This window comes from Cyprinus carpio, chromosome A16 (genome assembly GCF_018340385.1).
Source record: "Cyprinus carpio isolate SPL01 chromosome A16, ASM1834038v1, whole genome shotgun sequence".
Classification (NCBI taxonomy): domain Eukaryota; kingdom Metazoa; phylum Chordata; class Actinopteri; order Cypriniformes; family Cyprinidae; genus Cyprinus; species Cyprinus carpio.
In genome coordinates this window covers 11334998-11361846 of record NC_056587.1, presented here as the reverse complement: position 1 = coordinate 11361846, position 26849 = coordinate 11334998, and the positions used below count along the sequence as shown (strand labels likewise).

The following is a 26849-nucleotide window of genomic DNA, read 5'->3' as shown; positions in this document are numbered from 1 at the left end:
CAAACAGGTTTTGGGCCATAAAAATGGCTTGTTCCTAAGGTTAATGACCAAGGCTTCTGAACAACACTCAAATAGTGCTTCCAACAAATGTGCACCTCAAACACTCTCACAGGCACAGGTACACACACAGCCACACCTGTTCTTTGTCATCTCCAAAACCATATGCACTGATTTTTAACAGGCTTGCATTCAGAAGTGCTGTGAAAGAGGCTTTTATTACCTGTTGTTTTAACTGAGTTTGGCACCTTCTCCTTTTTGGCCATTGCTGAAGCCACTTACATACAGATGTTCAACAAGTGCTGAGACACAAACTCACACTGAGCACAACACATATAAGTGAAAACAATAAAATATCTCTATATCAGCAAGCACCATGGGACAATGTGTAATGGATGATGAAATCACTTGTTTTCATTATTAGCCTGTGCAAGTCTCATTAATTTTTCCACAGAGAAATTGACTCATGGTATTCAAAATATACCATGAGCTCTGAAATGTAGAAGCCACAAACACCATGTTTATTTGCCAAGTACAGTTATGAAGAAAATGTTGCTGTTACCATGGAAACAAAAGTCAACTGTAAAAGTTTACTCTCTTCAAGTGATCATCCAAGATGGTGCCGCAGAAGGCTGCCTTGGTGTGGAGATCCACAGTTGTTTTAAAGTTTTTGTTAGTTTTTCCTGTTTTTAGTTATATTCCTACAATCAGTTTCAACAGTGACTAATTGCAGAATATCCGGCAGTACACACCAGACAATATTTCACCGGTTTCTGACTATTCTGAAGTTTTAAAGGGCATTGTATTTGGTGGAGCGGTGCTGCTGTTCAAGTGCTTTAAGACATGTAAGCGTGGGAAGCGAGCCGGAGCACACGTGAAGCTCAGAAGCTCATTCTGTGACGCAGAATCAACAGGGAAATTGCGTGGTGGCAGGACATCAATGAAAGGTGGTGTACAGATGTAGTAGTAGTGTCAAAGAAGATGTGCTGTCCTGATCTAGAAGCACTCATCAACTGTAAGCCTTTCTACTCGCCGCTGGAGTTTTCCTCATTCATTCTCTTAAGTGTCTACATTCCTCCATAAGCATGTGTGAATGCAGCACTGCAACAGCTGGCTGATTAGATTACAAACACAGAACAACAACACCTGGACTCTGTTATAATCATTCTCAGTGATTTTAATAAAGCAAATCTCTCCCATGAACTGCCAAAATATAGACAGCACGTTACTTTTCCCACCAGAGACAGTAATATGTTACACCACAATGAAGGATGCATATCACTTTGTCCCATGGGCAGCTTTGGGGCTCTCAAATCACTGTTTGGTTCATCTTATACCCACCTACAGGAAGAAACTGAAATCAGCTTAACCTGAAATAAGGACTGTAAAAAGATGGACTAATGAAGCAGAGCGGGATTTTACAAGCTTGCTTCGACTGGACTGATTGGAGTGTTTTTGAAGCTGCTGCCAGTGATCTGGATGAGCTCACAGAGACTGTAACATCATACATTCGTTTCTGTGAGGATAAGTGCATTCCTACCAGGACTCATTTAACTTACAACAATGACAAACCGTGGTTCACTGCAAAACTCAGACAGCTCCATCATGCTAAAGAAGATGCTTACAGGAATGGAGACAAAGTCTTGTATAAACATGCCAAAAACACACTGACAAAGGAGATGAGATTGGCTAAGAGAAACTACTCTAAAATGGTGAGAATCCAGTTTTCTGCCATTGACCCTGCTTCACTGTGCAAAGGACTGAAAAAGATCACCAATTACAAAACACTGTGTTGAATCTGGCTGACATTTGAATGAATTCTATTGCAGGTTTGAAAAACCCTGTCTCACACCCCACACCCATCTGCTTAATATTTTTGTGGAAATGTGATATATATATATATATATAAAAAAAAAGAAAATTCAGGACTTTTTTGATGAATAGAAAGTTCAAAAGCATTTATTTTGAATCTACATTTCAATAACAAATGTCTTTATTTTAATAAAAGTATAAATTTCTTTTAAAATTTATTTCAGTTAATAGTTTTAGATTTTATGGCGATGATTTGTCATGCTTTATGGGATGTGTAGTTGTTTTATGTACAAGTACCTTGTAACATAGTAACTTTGAATCAAAATTGTATTTAATTTGGAGTTGTTTGGTTTGGTTTAAGGCTTTGAACACTTTTTGAAAAGCTTACATTTTTTAATTTAAATCAAAATTTTATTTAATTTGGAGTTGTTTGGTTTGGTTTAAGGCTTTGAACACTTTTTTGAAAAGCTTAAATTTCCTCCAGAACCAGGTTAAACAGAGAGACTTCCACTGTTATAATAAAACGACATGTACGACTGGCAGAATGCATTTCTTCAAGACATTTGTTGATAAGAATACTTCCATTTCCATGAAACAAAATGCATTTAATTAATAAAAAATGAATGCACTCACCTACATAATCAGGAATACCAATCCCAGAGATCTTTGCACACACATTTACTGACAGACTGAGAGAAAGAAATAAAGAGAGAAAGATACATTTAGTACAGCATATCTTAGCCAAAAAAGCAATGACAACATTTAAGTGTTGGTAAAAAATAAATAAAAAAAAAACAGAGGAAGAGGATTGTTAATAAAGGTGGAGTGTTTATACATGGAGCTGAATTTCTGGGGAATTCTGTGCTCCTCAATATTTAATTAATTAATCGAATTTGCCTCTTATTTTCTCATCCATCTGTCCTTTCCTTGTGTCATCTCTCTATCCCGCCCTCTCGTTAATAGTCTGGTAATAGAGGTGGCAATTAGATAGGCCCAAAAGCGACTTCCTGTTCTTGTCTGAAAAAAGGGACAAAACCTCTCTCATTTTCTCAAAGATCTCATACAAATACTATTTTGTCATTAAATATTGTAATAACATTTCAAAAGCCTATTTAGATTAAGTCTAATATGCAAACACTCACACAAACACACTTTTATCCAGACACAGCACAGGACGTCCTGGCTATGGGCCGCACAATTAATTTACTGGAATGTAAAGATGGCAGCTCTGTTGCTTGCAGAACTCTTGTGTAAAACTAGCTCTTCATTTGCAAAGAAACAAATAGAACCAGGACGGAGGATTGAAACATGCTATTCCATTAGAAACAACTCACTGACACACATGCTGTAAGCCGGTGAGAGCACATAAAAACACACTCACACCTCTCCAGCTGGTGCTTAATAACTGTATTTCCTTTATGTTGAACGTGTAATGATATCTGTGCTCGGGGACTCACAACTGCAGTCTTAATGGACCCAAAGGGCCAATCTGATGCATAGCATTCCATAAAACCCAAATATGTCTAATCAGAAACACCCCAATAGCCCCCCTACACACACTTACACAGCATTGAGCGTGTCTGAGTTTAAATTAGTGATAAACAGCTGGATGCGGTGCCTCATGAACAACACGAAATACCCATGAGACCATGCCTGATGGAATCCAGCATTTGTGCATTGTGCTCTAACCACGCAAACCTTGCCATGACTCCTCCAGATAGTGGTGCATTTTAAAATGCATAGCCGAAGTCATGTGTACACTGTAAAGTGAGAGACAGAAAGGAGAGAGAGTATGCATATTTAAAGGGAGGAAGTGGTCCCACTATATCATTTAATGATAACTTATTAGTTCTCCTCCATTGTGACAAGGGTAAATACATAATCACGCACAAGGCTTGCGCACATACAAACACTCCAGTGCCCAGAGGTTGACCCAACACCCCCCCATGACCCCTGCTCTGACCCCACTGCAACTTTTCTGACTCTGCCTCCCATCTGCCATCTATAATTAGTGCCCACTCTTCAGAGTTTTAATGGCACCCTTGTGTGTGTGTGTGGTTTAACATGAGTCATTTAGAACACTTTTTTAAATTAAATTTGAAAAATGCAAAACAAAAGCATTACACTAGTTGTTGATGATGATATTAATTATTATTATTATTGTTACTATTGTTATTTTTATATTGCTATTATTATAATAATAGAATAGAAACAGCTTGCATTAAATAAAAAAATATAAAAAATGAATACTTCTGTTTGGAGTTTACAATCTTAACCATGGTTGTGGTTTTTCCATCCTCTGGATCTCTTTATACTCTCTTCTCTGTCTTGTTCTGTTTTGGTGTTCATCTGTGTGATTCAAATTTTCTCTCTGCTTCTCTATTTCCAATCACTGTTTGTACATTTATTTTACTAAGCTATTCTTTTGTTATTGCAGAATTCCACACTTTAGTTCTTTCTTTTGACTCTCCAGAGCCTCCAATTCTTTCTTCCACATGCCCAACCCTAACACACGGGCACATGCACACCAAGCAGCCAAACAGAACTGCTGTGTTTATAGTCACTGGGCCCAAAAACTATTTGTGAGACACAATGTCCATCCACAAAAGGGGTAAGAATGCAGGGTTGTGTGTATGTTTGTGTGGTTTGGAAGAATGAATTGAGACTTCCAGAAACACTAAGGTTTTACCACAGAGAAAAAAAACTGCTGTAATGTGGTATTATAGACCGCATGACTTTAAAACCTCCCGGTCAGCCATAGCTCTTTGGCCGGGACTGTTTTGGTTTACCCTTAACCAGGACTAAAGATCAGCATAACTGTCCCATCAGCTGAACACATCATCTAGAATAGATAAATCAAAACATGAACTTTCAAAAGTTTTTTTTTTTTTTTGAGCTTGAAGTACACAATCACCCTTTGTGTCAGAAGCTAAGAGCATACTTCAGTAACTAGCACTGGATTAATGTAGTTGACACTTACCAAGTTACCATGACATCAGAATTGGGCATGCGGCAGGACTTGTCCTCAGGATTGAGAATTCTGGGCGTCAAAATCAGCTGAGCGTCTACCGTGACCACTGGCCTCGCCCTAGTATTGATGAGAGACAATATAACAGGAATAATATTACAAAAATAAATAACAAATTACTGATATAATTGATATGATATTATTGCAGTAATGAGTTTGAATGGGAAGCTGAATTCGGAGCTGTACATAAACATCAGGAACCCACTAAACTGGCTGTTTAATGTCAAAAGAAATGACAAGACCTAATGTCAATGTGAATTTCAGTTCATAACACATTTTACACATGTAAGGTGATATATTTAACATTCAATGCACGGTATTACATAAATAATCACTTACAAAACATTTAACTAACAGAAACTAAACATTCAGAGTCTTATTCTAACAGAACATCAGACAGGCTGAGTAAAGAGAACTTAACATGAGATCAGTCTCTGTTCTGCTCCGGTCTCACTTTCAGTCTGTTGAGACTGGCACTCAAACTGGATTAACAGTGGAAATGTAAGCTTACACAAACACACCAGAGCCCACTAAAGCTAATCGCTTTAACACTGACACCAAGACACTGCTGGTGTGTGAGACTGTGTGCTGGGACATGTTCATTTGTCTGTGTGTTTTTGGTGGCTTTGAGGTAGGAAAAAGGGACTATTTTGAGACATTTCTGAAGGAAACCTGATCCGAAACACCCAATCGAAGTCTTGGGTACTCAGACCAGACATGCCACAAGTCTGTAGATAATGTTCGTTGACTGTACTCCTGTCAACTACAGCTAAGGAATTCTTCATGAATGCATTATGAAGCCAGACATTTCAATATTTTCTATTTTGCCATTTGAAAATGTGTTACAATCATATCATAGAACAGAGAAAAACAACTTCACATGTATCAGGTTTCCTTTCAGCTAAACCTCAAACACAGGTGGTTTCTGTGTCGTTCACTCTATGAGTGAACTCTGTGAGTGAGTTAAAGCCAGAAAAAATGTATATCACAAATATATATATATATATATATATATATATATATATATATATATATATATATATATATATATATATATGTTTTGATTTGTTTATAATTCATGATAACACTGGCATCATTTGAATCCTCAGATTTAAAGCTGAGAAACAAATTGACTCATATTGACACAAAACAAAAATGACTCGTATTGAATTACACAAAACAAAAATGACTCTTACAAAAAACACAAAACAAAAATGCATGTCACACATATTCACAAGTAATTTTATAAAATGTAAAAATAAAAATTTTCCAACATTTTGATAATGTTATATTAATATGGTTTATGTAGAGTGAAAAATTTCTCACCTGTAGGCCACAACTTTACTCACTCCAAATGCACCGACCAGCAAATCTGTAAAAAGAGTGAAATATACTGACAGCTGGAGGATGGATACAATATGATACAGAAAAATGTGTGTTGCAAGAGAAAGAGGAAGAAAGAGAACGAGTGGCTGGATCATAAAGCTTCAAAGCACACTGCAGCTGGAAGTGATTTGGGCCTCCAGCAGACTCCATTAAAGATTCGTCGACCCGTTTCTCATTCTACCAGTCTCGCATCTTACATCACCTGCCGTTGCTGAACAGTACCATTGAGGAACCCTAGAGAGCCACGGAGAATGTGTGAGACTTTAATCTCATTCTACTCAGAGGTGCACACAGCCACATCTGATTAAGGAGAAGGTAAATACAGCACACTAAAGGTGGGCATGATAAACCTATATGAGTTTCAACCTATATGAGATTTTAATGTGATGCAGTGGAAGCATTGTAATGTAGTTTAAATGAACCAGGGCCTTCAGAAAAATTAAGCGATTAGGTTTAATTAAAACAATGTGATCCCCATCACTACTTAGTAAATCTAATGGAAAGGAAGACAAACCAACTAATGCCACAAAACCCCAACGAATTCATCAAACTGACTGATAACACTTGCTTACTTGTACTGCGTTTTTCCTGGTGGATGGCATTAGTATTCATATTGTTAAAACAAAAACAATGAAATTATGTTTTGTTTCACATATTTTGATAAGAATAAGGAAAAGCATGATATATTTCATAATAAATGAGTCACTCTGGAATAAGACTTCTTAAAAGACATATAATATTATAAAATATTACCCAAACTTTTGAATGACAGTGTATATGCATATTTTAATGAAAATGTACTGTATAACTGCATAACAAATGACCTTTTCTGATGATTTTTGATTTAATTTGATTTAATGGTTTATTTAAAAGGGGACAGTGCAATTTCATAAAACACATGAACAAACATGGTTAAAAATGCTTGAATAAAAAAGCCAGAATTAGCCAAAAGGCTATTTTTCATCTGTAGTCCCCTGGCCAAGATGTAAAAAAAGCATTAAAATACGAACAAAAATATACATTTACAAGTCTATGGCAAATTGACTACAATATAAATGACACTGTATAATCAGTACAATAATCAGACACCCAAATAAAACATTTTCAAAAAGGCTATAGTATATCAAATATATAATACAGCTCAATAGGCTCGGCTTTTAATGTTGGCAAACATAATTGTTAATGAGCCAAATTTTCTATTTTTTTGTAAAGGCCTTATAAGTGTTGAGCTGTCTAACCTCCTCAGGTATAGAATTCCATTCAGTAGCGCCCCTCACTGACCAGGCCGAGCGACTGAAAATGCTCCTGCGCAGAGGGATGACACAGTCCCCTCTGGCAGAGCCTCGAGTAATGCACTCAGAACTGTTTCTTTGGCTGATGAACTCAGCCAGAGGAGCTGGTGCCAAATCATGTGTCACTTTGTATATGAGATTCAGATTTAAAAACTTATGAATACTGTTCCAGTTTAAAAGGTTGTGTTTTTTTAAAATTGCACAGTGATGATAGTGCCTTGGTTTTTTTGTCCATGATTTTAATGGCTTGATACCATTTTTTCTTCCTCCAAAAGCAGCACCAAAAAAAAATAAATAAATAAAAAAAATAAAAATCTGATCATTATACAGACACATACACATAAATATTGAAATAACTGAACATAGCAAAAGTAACATTTTTAATAAAATTAACTTTTTTTTAATTATCAGGCCAAACAAAACATTGATATAGACAACATTATTCAGGTTTGTGTGCACACAAAGCACACCTCCTGCACCTGAGATGAAACAGTGGAAATACTGGCAGTGTGTGTATGTGTGTGTGTGTGTGTGTGTGTTTGTGGTCTGTTGCTTCCTCTGTGGCCTCTGCTAAAGCTTTAACCATTCATTCATCTCTGACATCTCATTAAACTAGTATGTATAACTGAACCAAAATAAACCATAGCAAAAAGTAGATTCTGACACCCGCTCAGACAATATTACAGTATTAGAGGTTTGATTTCTTTGGTGGTTAAATAGTTTTGTGATAAGTATAGAATTTCTAAAAACTAAACATTAAACTTTAACCTTCACACAGGTCGGTTACATTTGGTCTTTCATCAAACTTGAGCGAGAGAACACTTTCTCTCCTGAGTTTATGAATTGTACAAAGCATTAATAGGAAGGAAGAGCACAAATCGGTCATGGAGGGATGCTTTCAGTCAGGAAAACTCAGAGCCTCATATGCAGGAATGTTCCAGAACAGCTCCAGCACCCTAATGAGTGCTCAGAGACTGCGGCTTTGATTCCTGTTTCACTGAGGTTGATCACTGGCTTCGCTTTCCATCAGGTCCTGCCTTCAGGAACGAGACACCCCTGGCAAAGAGCCCGTTGTAAACCAGAGTCAGCAGCTTTTGGTATTGTGACCGAAAACACACCTCGAACGCAATGGGCAGAAACACGCACACTAAAGCCTACTGCAGAAACACGCACACTAAAGCCTACTGACAGACACACACACACACACCATGAAGGCCTGAGCTTTCAACTTATATCTGTGAGGCAGAAATGATGACAGAATAATTAAATCTATTACATTCTCACATCTGGAAAGTCCATTTGTGCGCTCTTAAAAAGACTTCCTCAGAACAGCAGTGAGATGTAAATGTGTGTGTGTGTGTGTGTGTGTGTGTGTGTGTGCACGGTGCAAGAGTCAACCTCAAATCTTTCAGGTCAAACCCTCCGGCCACCAAAACACAAGGGTCTTAACCGCAGGAATAGGTTAATAGGAGGTGGAATGATAGAGGGAGGGGATGGAAGAAGCTCAAGCACTTAAACTTTAATGAGGACAGAGTCTGTTATAGTCATCTTCATCCTCTAGCCAATGAAATGCCGGACCACAGCCAACTAATGCAATCCTCTCTTTTACCTCCAGCTCACATGCGTCCATCTCTTCCCCTCCAAAAAATTAGAAATGAACTCCTCCCTGTAGATGTCTGGATGGAAATCGGGAGTAAATGCACATTTTGGAGGGCACACTAAAGGGACATAAGGTGCCCACCCAAGTTCTTAAAACATTTCTAATGGGTCCTGAATGTAACATCAGTTTCACACACAAACAACATATGTTTTTGGAAGTATTATAATGTAGAAATATATTGTAAAGGGGAATTCTGATCATAAATCTTTTTTTTTTACCATCAAAATGACAAATTCTGATTATCTCTGTTACCATTTGGTATTTTAAATGTGTTTTTCTCTCAAATTAATAAAGTACTTTTTTCTAAATGTGCAATGTGAGTGTGTCTGTTTAGTGTTCTGTCTGAGAACAATACCTGAGGCAGCAGACAGGAAATGCAAGTACAAAATCCCCACTGCTGTTTAAACAGGTCATGATGAATGACACTTGACCTTTGACTTTAACCCTGCATTTAACCACAAAGTTCACACTCACCCTCACATTAACCCCAAACCACACACACAAATGAAATGGCTTGTAAACAGGAAAGGTAACCATGTGTGCTGATTTATAACATGTAATGAATAACAGAAATTTTTCTTATAATCTGTGTAGACATAATCAAACAACATGTCGACCAAGTTTCCAGCAACAAGCAACAGTTTGTCCATACTGAACATGAAATTGCTGCTCAATAAGACAAAACCACAACCAATCAGAAGATAAGTGATGCATAAAGGGGTAATTCACACAAAAATGAGAATTCTGTCCCTCAGCCTCATGATGTTTTAAACCTGAATGATTTAGTTTCTTCTTTTAATATATTCTGTAGAATGTTAGTAACTAAAAAGTTTTGGTTGACCATTGACTTCCACTGTATGGACAAAAACACTGAGCTTCTTTTCTAAAAACATCTTCTTCTATGTTCCACAGAAGAAAGAAAGTCATACCAGTAAGGAACAACATGAGGGTGCACAAATAACAAATTTCATTTTGGGGTGAACTATCCCTCTACAAAGTATAAAATAGTCATACAAAAGTTAATTAGGACTATTTCTGGTGCATGAAACCATAACCAACTTTATCAACAGACTTCAAAGTATAAAATTAAAAAACACATCCCATTTACATTAATTCATTAGCAGATGGCTTTACCCAAAGCAACTTACAAATGAGGAATACAAATGATTTTAATCTAAATGAACTGAAGAAAGTGATAAAGATCTGTAAAAATGTACACCTACATGCATCAGTTATATACTAAAAGGCCAATTAGACGATTTACACTGAACAAAGATTACTGAGATCACATCTCTAAAAAGCTGCAATTGATCCATTTTGAGAAGAAGAGACAGGAGAAGAGACTTTCGTTTTGCTTTCTGGGTCTGTTCAGCATCATTGTGTGCGTGCATGTATACCTGTGTGTGATTGTTTTGCCATCCATTGCTGGTTTTCATGTATGAAAAAAACTTCTTTTATTTGAGCATATTTAAGATGACAATCCTGTCACCATGAAAGAACAAATACCCACACACTTGCGCAACACACACATGTGCATATAAGTCTCTTAAAAGAAAGCTTGTGACAGCATCTGCTTTGATGATTTTGTACAATGCCATTACAAAAAGGAAAGAGGTGATTAAAGGACAGAAAGAATGAACACACTGCTCTGTTTTTGCTGTAATGGGCTTAAGGCATTACGGCAGAGTTGAGCTTTAGAAACACACTGGATGTTTTTGTAGTTTAAATGAAACTATTAATTCATATTTCTGTTAGTCAAAACAAGATTATGGCACAGCTGTGATGGATTGTGAAAACATGCAGATCTGTGTTCTTCAGAAAGCTTTGGATATTAACTTCAATATAAACTAATCCATAAACACCATGTGAACACCACAGTGTCTTCATTTTCTTCACACTGCCAGACCTCAACTAGGAAACCAGAGGCTCTTTTGTCCGAATGCAAGTCAGTTCAGGACATATTCCAAATAAACTGCTTTTGTATGGACACAGTTCCATAATACATCACATCATATAGGATATTTGTTTGCAAACATTTTAAAAGTTTGATTTCAGTCATAATAAAGCCTATCCTAAAAAATCATGTAAAGACTTTAGTCATACTGAAACTGTACCAGTCGGGTTTTGCAAAGTTGCAGTAACTGAACTAGATGATGTGACTTTAGCTTGGCTTCGTCCAGCACACACACACACACGCACATATATGTATATATATAGTAATCAGACTACAGTCAGCTTCAGTGTTGGGCACTTACTCCAAAACACAGTGATGAAGTGCGACATGTATTTGATACTTCAAATATTTGGTTACCAATTGCATTATGTATACTTGGACAGACAGATGATGACTGTACCTAACTGTACATACAGTACTGTAGCTTGATTATAACTTAATGTCATCATGTGTAAACATACTCAAGCTCTTCTGATTCTGATTCTGATTCTTGTGCACTAAATCAGAATATTAGAATTATTTCTGAAGGATCATGTGACACTGAAACTGGAGTACCGGCTGCTGTTTTACTGTATTTTTCATAAAATACATGCAGCCATGATGAACATAAGACATTTTTTAAAATCTTGCCGACCACAAACAGCAGTGTAACTGGATGTTTATTCACCTTAAAAAGTAGTCCCTTATATCAAAAGAATGATTTCCAAATCATATAAACATTTTGCTAAAAAATTATATTTAACTGCTTATGGTAATTTCTTCTCACAGATACACAGAGACACTTTGGCCTGTTTGTCACACGGCTGAAAGAACCAGAATTGAACCCTTGAAACTTCATCTGGAACCCAGTCAGCATCTGCCACACAACAATCTGTCACACACACACACACACACACACACACACACACACACACACACACACACACACACACACACACACACACACACACACACACACACAGGCTATATATAGCCTGTTCAGTCACCTGCAAAAATTTATCTCCATAGTCTCAAAATGATTGACTTAAAATATCTAAAAATTCAATAAGATCTAATCTTCTCAGGTAAACTTCAAGTCACTGTGCTCAATGAAAATGAAACGTCATTCATATATGTGTGATTTGATGTGGCTTAGACAGAAGAGAACGTCAGAAATTACATGGATTTCATCACACACTGCAGAAGATTGTTGTCAATTAACTCTTTCCATGGCATTGACGAGTTATCTCGTCTTTTAGAAGACAACGCTTCCCCGCCAAAGACGAGTTTTTACGGCTTTTCGTGTTTTCACTGTTATACACTCGCGGGAGCTATTACACATCCTCTGAACAAGTACAAAACCTCCCGAACAAAAACACACATGAACGGGACGGAGAAACGAGCGATCTTTTATGTAAACAGATGCATATTAAAAATAATGTGATTTTTATGAAACCTACCTATATTCAAGTGTTGATAAAAAAAAAATGCTTTAGGCTAGAATAAAACAGATTTTTTGTTTATAAGTAGAGGCTCTGATCTTTATTTTGGTGTATTGCATATTCATATATTCATAAAGCAAAATATACTGGAGGACATCAAATTTTAGTGAAAATCATCAAAATCGCTGGCAGTGGCTGGCAACTGTTTTCAAAAATACTGGCGGGGAAAGAGTTAAAACATGATAAATAAACAATGATAAACATAGTAACAAGAAAAATATGCAGAAAAAATATCCCACCATAAAAGGAGACAAAGAAAAGCCCAATAAATGAAAAAGAATTTGTGGAAATACTTGCACACATTTGTAAAAAATTACCAACGGACTGACCAACAATGTGACTCAACCTGGATGTCTCAGTCCAGTCTTTCATTCTTCCTACATCTAATCTCCCTGGCTTACATCAGTTCCTAAGCATGATTGTCTTAACAGAAACTTGCGCAAACAGAGAGAGTAAGAGACTGAAAGTTTTTCTTTACTCACCAGGGTACTGGTTGTTATCGAGGTCAGAATCTCCTCGCAGGGTGAATCCAAAACCTGCTGGGATGGATGATGAGGCCCAGTCACCTTTCAGCACTTGAGATGCCTGTAACATCAGCCCAGATTTTTGCCCGTTATAGATGAAGACCCTGCCACCACGATCTTCCCCTGCGAATGGAGCTCCTATTGCCACGTCTGAGTAAGAAAAGGATGGAGAAATTATATTTGATCAATAACAGCATATACAATGTAAAATCCTAATTGTGAGATATAAAGTTGCAATGCCTAAAGTCTAAACAGTGAGAAAATTGTTAGATAAAGTTTCAATTCTGAGACATAAAGTCCCAATTGTGAAATACTGTATAAGGTCTGAATGTGAGATACAAGTTGCAGCGGTATACATAATTTCTTCATCGTCAGATATAAAGTCTCAATTTAGAGATATCAACTCTTTTGTAAAGTCTCATTTGCAAGATAAAAAGTCATGAAGTTGCAAATGTGAGATATGAAGAGATATAAAGAGATTTTGATAAATAAAGTCATGAAGTTGGATTTAGTTTTTATTCTAACATAAAAACAGGCTTCCATACAGTACCTACAGGAACAACAGGATTTACACTGAGTGCTATATATTTGGATCTGCTCCATTTTGTCATTTATGATTTATTATTGATTATTACAGTGTTTGATATGTTGGAGAGGAAGCGAGAGATGCTTTCATGTGAAAGTACAGAAGATGCTGCTGAAAAGAATACTGATGATTTACAAAAAGCTCCGCAGGGAGTGACCACTCTTCTCTCTTCGGCACTGAGGGACTATTATAGAACAATAACAGACTCTTGCACAAGCACAAGTCCAAATCCAATACTGCATGGCCAACAAATCTCCGGGGTAGGGTTATCTGTTCAAGTATTCCTCCTGCCAGCAGTGCTGCTCAAGTCATTAACCTACATTTGGCCAGCAGCACACACACACAAAGGGAAAACTGAAGAAACAGAGAAATGCTGACCCAGACAGAGATGCCCACTGAGGGGCAGAAAGGCAGAAGAACAGAGTGATTGAGGGGATGTTGAGAAAACAGGCTCTATAAAGATCTATGTCAGGGATATGCACGTTACTTTGCTTTAGAGCCACTTTTAGAAAATGACCACAGGCCACTGAATTATCTGGTAATAGTAATGATATATGGCTTTCATTTGGTCTAAAAGTGTTCAGTAACCAACAATCACAGCCATGACTTAATGCATAACAGCCTCATATATTTATCAAAACAGTGCTGAAACCTCTATGAAAGACCATTGTCACTCAATGTAGTCCATGTGAAATACAGTGCGACTATGCATCAATAGTGATGACATGGTAAATATTTGCATATCCTTATGCTCTACATCAAAAGAATTCATTTATTCATAACTGACCCTTTGCAAAGTCTGTTGCAACATCCGACAAGCCATGGCGCTCTCATGCTATACATCACATTCTCACTCAGTGAAAATGTCTCAGGTTACGCATGTAACCATTGGGCGTGGGCCAGCCCGCAGCATCACAGATGTCTCGCATAGAGACACCCGCTAAGAAGGCCTTGGAGGCTGCCACACCTCTGGTGGAGTGAGCCTTGACTTCCAGGGGAGAGGGGAGGCCAGAGGACTCATAAGCTATAGAAATGGCATCTATAGCTCGCACTGGACACATACAATTAAGTTTCTTCTGGTCAGGCTCCCTGAAGGGATGAGGACTGAAGGCCTGGAGTATGACAGGCCATGGTGTAGAAGAGGGTTGGTTGTAGTGTAGACATGGAAACTGTAACTGAACTGTTAAAAACAACAACGATGTTGTTGAAGACAGTTATGTCTGCTGATAACCGCATAAGGAGCTGAATTTGAGGCTTTGAGTATCCCCGATCTATTTTCTTCACTCTGTAATGAAAATAACTAACAAACTGCAAAGACTTGACAAAAACAAAGGGGTAAAAGGATACAGAATAGGGAAAGAGAGAGCCCATAACTAATGACAGAGCTTAGAGGAATATGTGCACATGGAGATCTTCTAAGCTAAGCAAACCATTCCGAGGTATAAAGGAAAGAAAAGTTTAATTACACTTAGAAAAATAAAATCATCACCACAAGAAAGCGCTCATTTCCGTCCACTGGACCACCGTGTGTGTGTGCATGTGCGTCAGTGTATGTAATAATGCTCTGTTTCATTGTTTCTCTTGGGCGAGTTCCTTTCTATAAATATCTGTCGCGTGTTGTTGATGATTCTTGATCATTTCCTTTTCCTGTTTTTTGGCAGTGGGCACAGTAGCTGGCACAGTGCCAAAAGACCCCCAACAATAAAAGTCAGACAGTCGATGAAAAAGAACAGCATAATATATATGAGAGAGAATTCATTTTGACACTTTACAAGATACTTAATTGTGTGGCTTGGTCTTAATCAACTGCATACATACACTACATGCCACAGTGGAGGGAAACAATCATTTTACAGATATAAGAAACCACTGAGTCAAAAAATAAAAGGCATATATTATAAAGTCATGCTTAAAGGCCTAATCTCATTTTCTGGCCCTAATGGAAATATAATTATAAGTTTTATATATATATAGCCATTTATTTATTATTTTTTAAAGTATGTTAAAATCAAAAACCTAAAGTAATCTGAACAGTTTAAGACACTGTTGCAATTTACAATATCTGTTAATATTAACAATAAACTGTTCAGATTACTTTAGGTTTTTGAAAAATCAGCGCAAATAAAAAAACAAAAACACACTTTCTTGTTTTCATCTGGAAGCAACAGAGCAAACAAAACTGAACAAACGAAGCTCAAAGCAAAGCAGCCGAGAGTCTAACTACAGCAGAGGTACAAAAACACACAGAGACACTGTGACAAGTATCACTTCATCACACCAGTGCAGCCATATGGCTGGTGTAATAGAGATACAGTGTGTGATATCAGATTCATTATGACCATATCAGTTATTGATTAAGTCATTATTCTCTAATACTCCAAGGCAGCATCATCTCATAATGCTTTATTTTTACATCACCAGAAAAAGTGAATCAAGACCCATAAGTAATCCACAAAATGAATTGCTGTGTTTTGTTACCATAGGGCCATTTACTTGAAACACACAGACACATTATATACAATATTTGAGTCTCTAAGCACATTGGCATTTCATACAAGTTGTAAAGTCTTATGACAACATGCTTTCGGAAATCAGAGGATCAGGTGGCTTACATCTCGTGTATGGATATCATATCCTCATCTAACTTTCATCCACATCTAGTGTCATTTTAAAATTACACTGACATATCAGATCATGTTAAAGTAACATATGGAGCTGATTCATAGACTGCACGTGCACACACACACACACACACACACACACACACACACACACACACACACACACACACACACACACACACACACAGTGACCCTTCACAAAAGAAAACCAGTGTTCCCAACTCAACTCAGTCTGTCTGCAGTGATGGAGATGATCTGTGGCTGATTAGTCTGGTCTGAACTCCACACATGAACGGCTGGTTTTCTTTTATGTTCTAATGTGTTTGGAAAGTTTTGCTGGGAGCGGGAACCTGGAGGAAACGTTTCCTGGAAACGGTGTGCAATGGGTTTGAGATGCGTTTTTCTCTTGTTTGGTGGGTGTGTCAGAAATGTCGGCCCAATCAGCGGCAGCATGTATATAAAACCACGCGGTATTAAAGAGACACCTCGCACAATGGGTCCTAGTAAAGTAGTTTACAAATGTGTCCGCTGCAGCTCGGTATATGCAACAATTGATGCATGTTTATTTACATTAAAGGCAAAGTAACTTAAATAATAAGAGCACAAGTATAGATCTAGAACTTCTTTAAGTCTGTCTAAATATTTATTAGTAATTGCAATGTCTTCTGGTCTATTTTCTTTCCTTAGGAAGGTGTGCTAGACACTGATTAATGTAACAAACATACTATACATTTTTATATATTTTTGATAATGTATTGTGGAGTGACACTTTCATAAACTTTTTTGGGGGGGGTGTTACATTTCTAATTTTAAATGTATAAAATCAATTTATTTTAACATTTATTACAGTATTTTATATTTAATTAGTTTATTTAAATATGATTTATTGCAGATTTTGCAGTCATATAAGTTTTTTGTTGAACATTATTTATTTATTGTGCAATATTAGTGGTTGAACAGCAACAAGAATATAAACCACATGAATTCCATGTGCAGATTCAACAAAATACACACACACACACACACACACACACACACACACACACACACGCACACACACACACACACACACACACACACACACACACACACACACACACACACAGAACAGAGTGGTTCACACCCAACTCTTCACAGGAAAATGCAGACAAGGGCACCAAATCACTAATTTTACCCTTCCCGGCTAGAACTGTACATTTTAAGTGTGTGACAGAGAGACAGGATATCCTACACAAAAAAGACAAGTAGGAAATGGGTGTATATGTAACCTCTGCCTCACTGAAAAACTCTTGAATCAAGCAACACAACACCCTAAAAGTGCATTAGCACAAACACTTACCAAGGTAGCCATCTTGGTTGATATCTCCAAGAGGGGCAATGGCACTTCCATACCGGCCGAATAGGTGCGTTCCAGTGAGTGTGATGGAAGGGGAGAAGAGAAGCACGTCCTCTTGCAGGTACAAGTACACACGGCCCACCTCACGAGGTTTACTCTCAAACTCACGGTCCATGTAGAGTGGAGCTCCAACTAGCACATCATCTAGCCTGTGTGTGCACATAAATTCACAAATTTGATACAAACACCTCAAGGTTTTTGAATATTTAGAGGCCCATAAGTAACATAAATTGTACATGTATTTGTTTTGAAGATGCTTTACTTGGAAACTTTATGGATGATTAACAACTGAATAAAGACCTGCAGCTTTATAGTGCCTGTTTGAAATCAAAGAATCATTCAAGATGTCACCCTTGAGATTACAAGACAGCAATATTTGCAAGGAAGTGCACCAATGAACCACTGTAAAATATGAGCCATCAGAGAAGACAAAGACGAGCCAGCTCATGACAGTATCATGGCGGGGATAAAGTAGAAATCTTATAAATGCTGATAATACAAAACAGAGACGTTTTGCTTGGAGATATGAATTTAGGAGTGTGTTTTGGACTGCATGAGGACCGGTGGAGGAATACCAAAATGTTCCTACAGTTTGGAACGGGGCATTCTGAGAATAACCTGGACTAAAACCAACAAAGATGGTGGCGAGATTCCATGATAAAATGGAATGAAACATTGTAGAAAAATTCACATATGTACTTCTCATACTTGTTAGATCTAAGATAACAGATATAACCAAGTTATGTTATTTGATATCTAAAAATGAATCACTGTGATTTATACATTTCAGCATTTAGTATCCAAAAAAATAACAAAAATGATACATTGATTTCAACACTAATGACTGATTGGCCCTGTTTCCAGCAAATGAGCCGTTTCAACAGCTATAAGTGTAATGAGCTGTAATTTGCTCTGTATGTTAGTCATTGCTGGTGTATCATTTAACTGCCCTTTCTTTGTGTGTACTGCTGTTTTACTGTGTATTCAACTACAGTATGTACCGTTGGTAAGTAAGCCTTTCAGTTAATGGCATAAACACATGTCAGCATTTCAGACATAAGAGAAGGAGCTTTGGCACTGATGTGTCAGCAAAGCTTTGTATCTTCGTAAGACCAAATTAGAAACAAATTTTATGCATATCAAATTCCCCCCTGGACCATTAAGGGTCAAGTAAACCAGAGCTTAAAGCATGAGTCTAAACAAGCCAAACCCCATATAAAACCACATGGTCTTATTCATAATTTATATGGTCATATTTAGTTCTAAAACTATTTAGTTCTGTAACTAAATACAGCATGAGCTGGTAAATTAAATTAGCTCAACACTAATAATACGGGCCGATAAGAAAGCCTTTCAGTTTCAGTGCAGACAGACTGTGAGGAGCACCTACAGTAAGTACTACGACTATAAAATGCTATTTTTGAGTTGCCTCACATGGGGATAAACTTAGATTTTATAAGCATGAACTTAATGTGGACAGATTTACTTATTTACCACCACATCTTGCATGGAACAACCATTTTGTGACCTTACATGTGATTGGACATTCATGTCCATGTTGACTTACCCATCTCCATTTAGATCAGTCACTGCAACAGTGTATCCAAAATAAGAGGCCATCTTAAAAAAAAAAGTCATATGATAAATAGAAATGTGAGACGAAGGAGAGAAATAGGATACATTGCTAAGACAAATATCTTCTGCTTAATTAGAATGCAGTTAAAAAGATTGTCTCATTCGAAAACTTCCTTTAGTCCAATTTACTCAAGACGTAAATATATAATTTAAGAAACATTGTGCTTTTATTGGCTGTGGAAGGCAAAACTCAAAAGAGCAACAATAGTCATTTAAAAAAGATGTTCCTGTACAATTACTATTTATTATGGCAGCATTTAATTGATTTAATGTTCAGATGTATCCAGATGTGCAGTGCAGTCACACTACACACTTTCACACCCTATTTTTAGCTTTCTGGCTTACAATGGAGGAGCAATCATATACAATTATAATAAAGTATGTCAGAATGTGGCTGTCTGCTGCATTCTTAGAGCTCAGAACTGACCTACAGCTCCTGAAATTAATTCATAGTGAGCAAATAACATCTTTAAAAAAGTTTAAAAAACAAAAACCAGACACTCCAAAGGTTGGACAGTCACTCACCTGCTCCCCAGTAAAATTCTGAATAAATGTCAGGTTTGTTGCATTTATCACAGCCACCTACAAAAAGAGAAAAGTCCAATTATATTAGTGCTCATGAAACACTGTTTCCATTCATGACAGACTGTCATGATTCTGATGTATTGCAGGACTTGTGTATCTGACCACATGCCTGTCCTCTACTCCAAACCAGAGTGATTTTCCTCATGTTAGGCATTTAGCACTCTAATAATTACATCCAGAATAATCTTAGTGGATGTTTTATAGGGCACATATGACTGAGATCCTAAATCAAACAAAACCACATATGGCTAATACCCAAGAATCTAACATGCAGTAAAAAAAAAGACCCAAATTCACTGTCTCCTTCACAAACCACCCATCCAGCTGAATATGATTCTGTTTAATTGAGGGCCAAAGGGGACACCCCTGCATCCTAGATGCTACAGCCCTAATTGGGAATCCCTTCTTAAGACTTCAAATCACATCCAGATGAGAAACTCGCATCCACTTCCACAAGTGACTTAGAGGTTTTACTTTAACCAGAATAGCAGTCTTTGCAAAACATACGGCCCTTCTTTGTTTATTTGAATAAACAAATGTTTCAGTTTTAGTACAAAGTGGGCTAACCTCTCAAATGTTTCTCACATTCTTCCTTCCCCCTTAACCTTTACCACTGACCTTTGATTCAATATCTTACCATGACAGAAACACGGGAAACAAATTCTGTTTAGGACTGTATACTTACATAACCAAAGTTGTGCGCCCCTCGAGGTACCCCTGCTACCAGTTCTGAGGACATAAGAAAGCCATACAGTAAACAAACCTGAGATATTTACATCTGTGTCAGCAGGTTTATATTTTTTAGACTTGCAGAGTTTGAAGAAACAAATCATGTGCTTCAGCACTCAACAATAATAAAACATACTTTTCTTGTTTTGAGAAGAGTGTGTATGAGTGAACGTTTCCACACTGACAACCACTTATCTTGCGCATCTCAGGCAAAACAGTGAGGTGAGGTGTGTAAGTGTTGTTAATCTCTTCTCTGTCAACACCATGTCAGTCACTCATTTATTATAAATATTTAGAAGAGAGGGACAGAGAGGAGAAAGACACATAGTGGAGGAGACAGAGGCTGTCTGGGTCTGATGGATGATCTTGGAGATAGTCATGTGGTGGGAGAGTTTGTGGCTGTCTGTCAGATCTGTCCCACCCACTGAGATCGGAGAGGGACCGTTCAAAAGTCTGCCTTATTCCTAACTCAAGATCTCCCAGACTCCCAGAGACCCATTCACAGCCGGCTCGTCCTCGACCCTTCCCCCCGACCCCTCAAATTTCCTGCCTTCCTTGACCGCAAAGTGCGCCACAGCAAAAGCCCATTTATGAAACTCTGACAAAAAGAGATCAGCATGTCTCTCCTCTCTGGATTCACCACTAATCCAGACCAGATAAACCACATGTCTGAGAAAGACAGAGAGAAAATTCTAGGAAAAATTAAATGAAACCACTGATAACGTTGATTATTTGTGCATGCTGTCTGCATTGTTTTAAAGTCTGATTCGCTAAAGGAATTGTGCAAATCAAGTAACAGAGCACATATACCCCCAAAATGATTCCATCCCCCCATTCTCCATTTTGCAGGTCAGTTTTAAGTGCTAACTTGTGGATGACACTGCAGACAACTGCAATCTGCCATAGTTTATGATCATCATATGATGAATTACATGTTCAATAGACTGTAAAAATTGTTTTGTAATTTTTACAGAAAAAGACTAAAAATTCTTGAAAACCTGTTAATACATTACCAAATACAGGGAAAAATAGTTTCCTATTATTATCACATTATATATAATTTTACAGTAAAATGCTGTTTGGAAGTAAAATCTTTAAATTACAGTACCATACAATTTACGGTGAAAAACAGTAAAATGACAAAAGTCCCGGTCAGACAAATCACATGATTATATTTAATTAAAAAAGTTATGTTTCTTCTTAATTGTACATTGTACATAAGCAGCTTTACATAAAATCATGATGTTAATGTTTATAATATCTTAATGCCTTAATCACATTTAGCAGATTAGAGCTGGGTGATAATATGATATGTAGCTGATAATTATTGCATTATTTACTTAATGTTTATGCCATTATTTTAGTGTTACCATGATGGTGTTTTGTCTTTGTGTGTATCACCTTGTTCAAGTACTGTATGAAAGTATAATTTAAAAGCAAGCATGGCCATGTATTATGGACAGGCCACTTGCAATGAACTCTGACTCATTATGGTTTTCTATTGTGGCACCTGTATCAGTAACAGATTTAACATTCCATCACTTAATGAAATATACAGTCACCAGTACAGTATACCATCCCGCAATATTGGAAACATTGTCACAGTATTTTACAGTGAATTTCTGGCAGCCACAGCTGCATTTTTTCCACTCGAACCTTAACTGGCCTTTTTACAATATCTTGTTTAAAATTAAAATGTGTACTTTTCCATTAGGTGCACTCTATTATATGGCATTATAATTCACACAAGATTTATTTTAGTCTGGTAAAGCTGAATTGTAGGGAGTTGGTAAATAAGATGCAGGGTTTTGTAGAACGGTACTGTCTGATGGATAGGTATGCTAATGATTGCTTATGAGTCGATGTGGGCACACACGTGTGTGTTAGAGAGGAATGACAGACTGCAGATGGGCTGTTTGTCACTGGGTGGCATGTCAGGGACAGAATCCTGTGAGTATTCTGTAATTATAGTCTGAGGCTAAAGGGTCCGATCAAAGCTCGGTAAGCAACAAATCCACACAACAACCACACACAGAGACAGAGCTCTCTCTCTCTCTCTCTCTCTCTCTCTCTCTCTCTCTCTCATGCACTCACATTCATACACAAACTCTACAAAAGATGCAAAGCTTTGTTTATGTGTCTGAGATAGAGCTCTGCTACATTACAACATGAGACAAACTGGCGAAGAGAATTTTTTGATGAATTTGTTCACACATATAGTTCTAAACAACACTGGAGCCCATTTAGACATTTTTCAATCTTCATTTGTGTCGTGCAGTTTTGGAACGACATGAGGGTGAGTAAATGATTATAGAAGTATCATTTTTTTTGTGTGTGTATCGTTCACATATATAAAATGTTTAAAAGTACTTACCTTGTTCCGAATCACCTGTGAACTCTCCCACCGCTACAGAGTAACCTACCAGACACAGAAAGAGAACATTAGAAAAGAATTGCGAATACAGTTATCGGAAGAGTTGATGCAGCTAACCAAAGTGGGTCAGTTTAAAAATGATGTTTACTCATGTTGGTTTTATCTCGTCATTTTATGATCAATTGCATTATTATCATGACTGACCAGCTGTGATGATGATTACAGCATACAAGGGAAAATGCTCATAGGATATACAAGTGTGTATTTATGGAATATTTGTGTGTGTGTGTATATGTGTGTTTTGAGGTCTGCAGTTCCAGATGGAAATGTTATCAGTTGGCACAAACTCTTCACCGAACTGAACAAACTGAGCAGAGAGTCAAGGTTACCTCAACATCCACCAAAAAAAGCTTGTGTGTGTTGATGTTTGCGTGTGTTTATTAAATTGACTGAGGGCTGGTCCTCTGACCCATAAACAGGGCCCCAAAGAAAATCACTGGTGTCCCATAAAGCATCTTTACCTTTCAAAGGCAAACACACACACACGTCTCTTACCTAGGTAACTGTCATCATATGCGTCTGATGCAGCCACAGTCTGCTTCTCTCCCTGAACTTTGCGCAGAATAGTTTTCAAGGAATAGCCGTTCAATATTTCTGCAACTCCTGCAGTGATCACTTGACCTAAACACACACAAATACACAGTAGTTTCCACATAAGCCTTCTGATTTTGTATCAGTGTGTGTTGATGTGCATCACAGACATTATACAATTGTGGTGGCAGATGTTGTAACATATTCTTGGATGGCAAAACAAACTGTAAAGTACAAAATTCCTATAGAAATCATATGCAATAAAATATCAGGAATAAAAACAGCAATAAAGTTGTGTGTAGGTGAAAAAAAGGCTAAAGGTCATGAGTATCTTCATATCTTATATATATATATATATATATATATATATATATAGACCCATTAATTGCTGATTTGAACCAAGGATGGAAGCTTAATTCTGAACAGGCAGAACGACACCAAAATAAAAACATTCACAACTTCTTTCCAAAATTGTCAAAAACTGCCCACATTCAGATTTGTCATTCTACAACTATCTACATTACACAAGCACTGAGGAAAATAACACGGATGCAAGTTCTCATATTAAGATCTGAAATGATGAAGGAAATAATGTGAAAGAGAGTGAGAGGAATGTCCTCCATTTCTGTTGTTCAAGTTCAATAAAAACATTACTCTCTTTTTTACTACCAGGCTACAACCTGACCTGAACCCCAACCATTAATCTCTCTTAATGTGTGTGTGTGTTTAGCTGTGTGTCTGTCTATTAATTTGCATTTGTTTTGTGGACACTCGCGACACAACATGTGGTACTTTTTCCCCTCACAGATATCTGTTGTTTTTTCCTCCAAAAAGTGACGAAAGGCAAAGGTTAAGATGGACTGAGCATGGGAAAAGAGGAGAGGAGAGAAAGCAAGAGGTAGGTCATAACTTCTAATGCATCTGTATTTGTCCACTGCATGAAGTATATGACAAGAGAGAGAGACCCTGTTTCTGACATTAGATTTCTGTCTCTGTATTACAAACAAAAACCAAGAACACATGTGAGACGTGATGTGGAACCCAGTATTATCAGTATTTATTAAGAGCTGTGACTCTGAGTTCAGGCTGTGGGGGGTCTGAGGATTGAACAAATCTGTTTTTGCAATTACAATCAACATGTAGCATTATGATCCAAACCCAGACACATAAACAATCACATATACAATACAAAATATTTAGCTGTGCCTCATTTGGTCAGGGCCAAACATCCATTCCACACATTTTTTTTGAGATTTTTAGGAGGAGCAATATCCTCTTTCACTCATAGCAATACAGTTAGATGTATTCATAAAGCTTTCTCATGCCTTTTGGATTTGACACATGCATTTTTGTCGCTTCTTCAGTCATTCAAGATTGGTGGAATAAACACTAATTATACAAATAATTTATAAAATGATTACAAACATTACAAATGCACTAACAAAAGGCAGTTTATGGCTAATTAATATTAGAGTGGGAAAAAAATCAACTATAGAAATTTGTAACATTTTAAGTCTTTAGAACTGTAGGATTTATTTTTATTTTTTTTAATTCCCTTATGATTCCAGGTTTCCATGACCATGTGAATCTCAATACACCACATTCAATCTCACACTCATACTAACTAGCTGATCGAAATGTGTTTTTCAATGGTTGATTTTGATACCAATATCAAGCTAGCATGAATCACTAATGGGAAATATTATATAAAAATTAGAATATAGAAATATTATAATTACACTAATTATAAATATATTATTTAAAAATACAGAAATTAAACATTTAATACAAATTAAGTATTTTATGCAAAATTTGCTTTAAATTCAATTATTTGTAAAAAGGTGCATTGATGAAGCTAAGTAGATTTTCAACTAAACTCAAAGAGGAATGTTTATCAGCCAGATGAGTCGATGCAGACAGTCTTAAAATGGCCAAACACTTGCTGATTTATTTATCCCTAACATAAACACAGCTAAACATATGCAGGTGTACAGATTTCTGCATTCTCTTTAAATGTATTTCATTGCCAATTGTGCAGAACGTATGATTAAGACTAAAAGTGAGGAAGTGCACGTGTTCATTAACCTGCTTTCACTGGAGTTTACAAGCAATGATTACAGCTCTAACGGTAAGCCAACGTTAAAGCCACTGACCAGAAAGTGCAACTCATTGACCTCTCTCTGTCTTTTATTATCACGACTGCTATCACTGACCCATCTGTGATGAGTGAACCATAGCAGAACACTTCACTGAGGAGTGAATGCTGGGCTCTGATTGGCTGAACAGATTCAGCAATGGTAGTGCTAACACACTGAGATAATCCCTGATTATTTTGGGAACAAGACTCAAGGGAGGTGACGTGTCATCATTCTGAGTGTCTGCTATTCTGCTCTGAAGGCGGAGGAAGGGTCAGCCTGGTCAGTTTGTTGGATGGAACTGAGATTTTTGGGGTCCTGTGAGACTGTGAGTCTGGGATATGAGAGACTTGTGTCTGCCAATCTCACTCAGAGAGACTCTGTAAAAGGATGGAATGATGGAAAAGACAAAATAACGAGGATAAGTGTGTTACCTTGCCAGTAGAAACTCCCTGGCCCTCCCACAACCAGAGTCCCTTCCTGAGAGATGGAGAAACAACAAGTGAGGAAATGAGAGAGAAGGCAGAAAAGGCCTCAAAAATGTGTTTGTGTTTATTTCTGTGTGTTTGCTTGTACATTTTGATAAGGATTATGGAGAAAGACTCTGACAAGAGTACAGATTAATTTACACACAAGAGTGAGTATAAGTAGAGATAAAAAAGAAGGTATGAACATAAAGGAATCAGCCCTCTTCCTGACTAAATGAAGGGTCAAAATGATACATAAAAGCAGGGTCTAAAAGTCATTTTTCAATTTAAAACTGGGATTTTGAACAAAAAACAGGACAACACAACACAGGAGTGTGTAATCATAAAGATGAAACACTCAGACAGGGTTTAGGAGAGAGATTTGTTACCTTAGTGAAATCAACGCTGAAACCCGCCTGGCAGAAGCCCTGGCCCTCGGGGTCCGGGTTATCTACAAATATCAGAGCAACTTCAGTATTACAAGCCACTAAAGACAAATTTTTAAAATATTTATGAAAAAAAAAGTTCACATTTCATGAATAAGATTTGTGGCACCTATGGCCCTAACCCTATATTTAATCCCAAACCCAAACCTA

The 26849-nt window shown here is 37.2% G+C and overlaps 1 protein-coding gene across 2 annotated transcripts in view; it reads right to left on the bottom strand.

Moving 5' to 3' along the window:
* The window catches only part of LOC109101241 (integrin alpha-8-like), a 72051-nt gene that overhangs the window by 38575 nt on the left and 6627 nt on the right, over nt 1-26849 (bottom strand). For both annotated transcript variants that reach the window (XM_042772619.1, XM_042772618.1), the window contains 12 exons: nt 26643-26704; nt 26221-26266; nt 23616-23741; nt 23061-23105; nt 20643-20686; nt 19898-19954; nt 19305-19357; nt 17681-17886; nt 13093-13284; nt 6164-6209; nt 4790-4897; nt 2443-2498 (listed from right to left, as the gene is read on the bottom strand). In XM_042772619.1, the coding sequence (XP_042628553.1) occupies nt 2443-2498; nt 4790-4897; nt 6164-6209; nt 13093-13284; nt 17681-17886; nt 19305-19357; nt 19898-19954; nt 20643-20686; nt 23061-23105; nt 23616-23741; nt 26221-26266; nt 26643-26704 (1041 nt within the window). The remainder of the gene's footprint in view (nt 1-2442; nt 2499-4789; nt 4898-6163; nt 6210-13092; nt 13285-17680; nt 17887-19304; nt 19358-19897; nt 19955-20642; nt 20687-23060; nt 23106-23615; nt 23742-26220; nt 26267-26642; nt 26705-26849) is intronic.